This window comes from Curcuma longa, chromosome 5, assembly GCF_044706935.1.
Source record: "Curcuma longa cultivar G26 ecotype Majalengka, Jawa Barat chromosome 5, ITB_CL_G26_1.1, whole genome shotgun sequence".
In the NCBI taxonomy this organism is placed as follows: Eukaryota; Viridiplantae; Streptophyta; class Magnoliopsida; order Zingiberales; family Zingiberaceae; genus Curcuma; species Curcuma longa.
The window spans coordinates 564,096-569,886 of NC_133865.1; the positions used below are offsets into that span (position 1 = coordinate 564,096).

Here is a 5,791-nt window from a genome sequence, read left to right on the forward strand (position 1 = left end):
TTAAAAAAAAAAAGGTAGTCTAGTATAATTTTATGATTGCATAAATGTTTCATAACATGGTAAGAATAAAATGGAAAAAAAAATCATAGAAAGACTACTGTGGAAAGTGAGTGTTGCCTCTAGAATCAAAATTGTTATAGATCATGACTACTCTCACTCAAAATCAAAGATTTGGGATGAAAAGGCCCTTTTAGAAGAAATCAAGTCATCTGGAGTATGTACTTTAAATCAGCAAATATTGTTTACCTCTTTGTTTTCTTGCTTGAAGGAAACGGGATACTGTATATAGAACATATTCTGATTGTAGAACAAGCACCCCACAGACAATAATTTCACCAATAGAGTCGGGCAGATCTAAGCCAAGAAGCTCAAGCCCATGAATTGCACCAGGATTTGCGAGTAAGATGTGGATAAGAATAAATAAAATTGCAAATCCAGAGGATGCAACTGAGAAATTTCCAAAGAATTGTAATGCCAACTTCCAGTCAGACTCTTGCTTAGTTTGCAAGGAAGCTAAGATATGCTTCTTGTCAGATGCAGTTACTTTTAGATCAACCAGTTTTATACTCTGGGATAGCAAATCAGTGAACTGAACATAGCTTTCCCTCAATCCTTGCCTCGCTCCATTTTCAATCATTCCTTTCATCATAGTGCTTTGTAGAAAATTAATGCACCAGGATATTATCAAACGGGAAGACTGTTCTTTGGATGACAATTCAGGCCCTGGTGTGATACAAAAGAGAAGTTGTACCCTGAAGGAGTTGCCAAAAGGAACATCAGGTGTTCTCACACTTGCCAAAACAGCATAGTTTTTCCCATCAGCCTTGAGATAAGTTTGCTCCTCTGTAGCTGTCACAGCTTTTACCAATTTAGTTGCTGCCTTTGTATATTTAACTACTCTTGTCAACCTTTTTCCAGAACTTTCAAGTCTCCAAGGTTCTGCTTGAAGCCCAGTGGTTCCTTGGATTTCAGCAAGTGATTGCCAAAAATTTGAACTTGGCGAGAAGAGAAAGGAATTCAAATCAGCTGGAGCAATGACATAAGAATGATCAACGAGTATGCCCCCTTGCAAATTTTCTGGTATTTCAGCTCCTTGAACCTTTGATTCTAGGGTTTTCAATAATTCATCATATAGCATAGCAGAGCTCACGTCAACTGTTTGCTCATCTGCAGATACTTCTTGCAGTTTTTCTGGAGGATCAACATCTATGGTAGAAGATAAGGGTGCTATTTTTTCCCCACCAAAGAACTGAAAGAGTCGGTGGATAAAACTTTCAGCCATAGATTTATCTTCCTTAGTAAAATCCATTTCATTAAGTCCTGAAACGGAAGCTAATTCTGAATCACCACTCGAAGGCAATGAATGTATTTCATGAGTCAGCTCAACTGATTTTTCTGACATTGATTCTTTATCATCAGAAAAGGATCGTCGTCCAGAAGATGCTTCTTCATAGTTATTTTGATATAGAAATATGGCCAGAAGAATTTCTCCTGCGAGGTAAATTCAAGAAAGATAATAACGAATCTAAAATGATGTATACAAACCTAAAAGGGAACAGAAATCAAATAAGAGTAGGTGTTGGGTATGTTTGAATAAGCAAGGACAGTACATAACAATTGATGGCATAAAAACAGAAGTACTAATCAACTAAGCGCTAATGACCTAGAAGGTGATATGCAAATTTGGTAACTGAAAAAGATGGAATAAAGGATTGTCTGAGAAAATCTTACAAGCTTGATCTCTATTCTCCAAATATGTAATTCATCTCTAAGAGTCTATCTGTGTCATACTGACATATTCTCAGACACGTATGATTACATCATGGGTCTGGCTGATATGCAAAAGGTAAAATCATGGATATTTTCATAAGGAACCCATAAAATCCATTCACACGTACAAAATGCATGTCATACCTATCTGTGAAGGTGTTGGTGGCTTCTCAATATGATAGAATTTTTCACATTGAAATACTGGCATAGATCATGTTTAGAAAACTTCTGTATCATAAGTGCATGTAAAAAATTATTAAAGAGAAAATGCCAATACTAGTGATTAAAATAATCAGACTAATGAGTAAAATTAATGATAAAAATTTTATTAAAAAATACACTAATATCCAAGATTCAAAATCTCAAGTCGTGTCATAATTTACCTTTGACTGGAACGATATTGTCTTGCTATTGTGTGGACATTCCGATGCATGATATTGGTGGCAAATTGGAGATAGAATAAGGAGATGAAGAAAAGGAAGTTAAAATAACTATATACTTAAATTTGATTAATTCAAATGGTACAATTTTTCCACCATCTTATATATGAACACAAGAAAATAAATAAATAACATCATCATCTCGATTAGTTTATCCTATGTTGTAGCATGAGTGTTAGTATGACACGATTGTTAATGTCAGCCCTTAGTGTCAATCATGAGATGATTGTTTTGGGAACACATGTATCATATTCATTAATAAAGGCAAGGTTTGCTTATTATATTTATTTCTTATCCGTGCTATATGAATAAATATAATAGTGTTCTTGAATAGTAGATTCTTGTCTACAGTATATCAATTGGTTGAATTGATAGTGAGAGTCTGTAGACATATATAGAATACTACTCTTAACTATTCCTAGTCGAGCATTAATATGCAAAGACAATATTAATGCGTTGAAACTAGCATATAGGTCAATTGATGATTTAATCTCACAAGTCATGGATATGTGATATCACGTTGACACATGGGTACATATTAGAGACTATGTACTGAATTGACCCGCCATGAGAATGTTTCGTGGATCGTTATATGGGTGTCATAAACATTCTCATGTGATTATTGGTATGAATAGTCTTTAGACCTGAAGTCACTACGGTTCCCTACATAATAAGTTGTATACTTTGGCTTCGTCAAACGTCACCCGTAATAGGGTGACTATAAAGACGATCACTGAAAATGCAATAAGTTATACGGAGGGATATGAGTGATGTAGATATGATCTATCCCTTTCATATGACGAAAGTGATATCTATAGGCCCCTTAATAGAGTAGGACTGCAAAAATGCATGATCATACTCAAATAAGTCAACATGAGATATTGAGCTTATTTGATTGAGTAGTCTACTTGGAGATCAAGAAATTCATGATTGATAAGAGGATGATACGGTCTATGCCTCATTGATCAATCTAGATATCAAGGATAGAAGGATTGAGTCATACAAGATAGTAGTCACGGAAAAGTTGTGTCGGATCTCGACATTCTCGTCACTTGGGTAGCAATGATGTATTGCTAGATGTCGCTCATTGCTTATGTCTCTAAAATGGTTTTAAAGACATTGCCAATGTTACGAGAATCTATTGGGTCACATACTTAGAACATGTGATTTAGAGATGGTTCATGTAATGAATCATTGGGTCATTGGGTTGAGTCTAATGTAGATTAGACTCATTGAGTGGGACTCAAGGTAGACTCAATGAATTAGACTTGAGTTGGACTCAAATCAATTCAGATTGAGTGAGACTCGAGTTGGACTCAAGTCAATTCGGATTGAGTGAGACTCGAATTGGACTCAAGTCAATTCGGACCATTAAGAGGGTTGCATGATCACTTAAGATAGGATTAATAGGATATTAATTCTATGGAATAACAAAAGCCAAAACCCTTGAGATTCCATGGTGATATATAAAAAGGGCTACAGTGTTTTTTCTTCCGCTCTTGGATAGTTGTATGATCTTCTTCCTCTTCTCTTCTACCTCCTTGGCCGAATCATACTTTGTGGCTAGCACCGCAATTTGGTTCTTCTTCGTCTCGGTGTTCGTGTGGATACCGTGGAGACGTGAACACACTGATCGCGCTGAGATCCGTCAACTTTTGAAGGTAAGAGTTGCTGTCGGGATTGCGAAGGGCTCGCATCGAAGGTAACCTCGATTCCAGTAGATAGAATCAATAAACAAGTATGGTTTTCGCATGGATCTTCTGAAGGAATCCTTTTTCATTGCATTTATGTGGTTAAATTGTTTTTGGCACATATAGATCCCTACAACGATATTCATCAGCATTGGCATAGTAGGATAGGAAACATTATCAATGTCAAATAGTATCGAGCCATCTTCGGCCTACTAGGACTTCCCTCTTACTAGGTCCTTCTTGAACTTTCAGGCCTAGCATCTAGCCTCCTTGGTCATCCTATTCGTCAAGCTATCTACTCCTGCATGCTTGACGCACCAAATCAAATTACCATAGTCACTTAACTTAAACATGATTCAAACATCAAACTCATGCAACACATATGCTCAAATGAACTCATCTTCGATTAGGTTATATGGTTTGAAAACAATGAGTACGTTACTAAACAAATATCATAAGTGATTATATATTTGGAGCAGACAAACAATGTAAAAAATTGAAGGGTAAAAGTATGTATATTACCACAGCCATTGCCCTTCGACTTCCTGCCCTTGGGTTGCAGCTGATACCATGTTGTTCCAAGTGACATATTTTCAGCATCCATTACTTTAGACAATGGCACCTTGACACATCCCAGAAAATCTTCAGTGAAGCACTTGTCTTCATCCAAGACACGTACTGAAAGTTCCTCGCTTAGGTCACCAACCCCAAAACTAAATTCTTCATCCCATGAAGGGTTTGGATTTTTCTTTGACACCTTAGTTTTAGCCCGACACTTTCCGAGCTGCAACTTTACATATGCAGCACCCAGGCCATTGGCATCCACAATCGTGAGGTTGCGGGCTTCGATGACACGCACCAGAAGCTTCATGGCCAAAAGTTAGTTGGCTGTACAAAGATAAGGGACCATTGACAGCACGGATTTTTATTGTCTCGGCCAAAAAGAATAGAGCTTAAGAGATAAAATATCAACAACAAAAAGGGCAACGGAAAGCAAGGAAGGATCCGGCTAGCAAAGTAAAGATTACGAGATACCAAAGTTGTTGCGGAAGCAGAATTAGAAGTTGCCAAAAGTTGTAGGAGGAACTAATTTCCTGTCCTCATCAAGATCAATGGACATAAGAAATAACCAGTAGAAGATCACTTGCCTACTAAGAAGAGAAGAATTCAAAGAGAATGTATATCCCTAATTTTTATCGCACATTCTAAGGGAGAATATCGAGAGAACAAAAATCCGAGCAGGAAGGCATAGATCGGCGAAATCTGCAGAAGGAAAGGAACGAAAGGAGCCTGCAAGCTGAATCAAAATCCAACCCCGGGTCCAATTTGGCAGGCGGATGGAACCCTACCAGTCTACCGTGGCGTTAAGACCACGGGAAGTAGCAGCGAGTTCATGAATATTTATTTCCTTTGCAGTGCAGGGCGATCCATTTAGTCGTGGCGTTAAAACCACGGGAATGAGAAGAAGAAGGAAAAAAAAAAAAAAGACAAATTCAAAAAATAAGATGATTTGTGAATTTTGTTGGCCCTCTTTCACACAGCGTAATAATTATAAAAAATAAGAAATCATGGGTTGTTCATGGCCATAAAATAATATCAGTATGTCGCATGTGGAATTTGTTGGTAGAAGCTTCTAGTGGTTGACAATGATTCTTCAAATACGCGTTAACTTATCCGCATGCAAGTGCGATTCATACTACGAAAGGAAGGAAATAAGAACTATAAAGACAAAATAGCTTGTTAACCGGAACAAGCCAATAGAGATAACCGTCTACTACTCATCCTTTTAACTGCTTCCTAGTATCTAAATGGTGTTGAAACCACTTACTTGGAGAAAGACCTAGTTAAATTGGGTTGACTTATACTTGACCCAACCTAAGTAGCCATAGT

At 37.2% G+C, this 5,791-nt stretch overlaps 1 protein-coding gene across 1 annotated transcript; it reads right to left on the minus strand.

Moving 5' to 3' along the window:
- Positions 1–246: 246 nt before the first annotated feature.
- Positions 247–5,248, minus strand: LOC141829647 (C2 and GRAM domain-containing protein At1g03370-like; the record flags this gene model as incomplete). Its single annotated transcript, XM_074717170.1, is given in 2 exon segments — positions 247–1,491; positions 4,424–5,248. Coding segments are annotated over 2 exon segments (1,594 nt in total), but the record flags the coding sequence as incomplete, so codon positions are not given.
- Between the last annotated feature and the right edge of the window lie 543 nt (positions 5,249–5,791).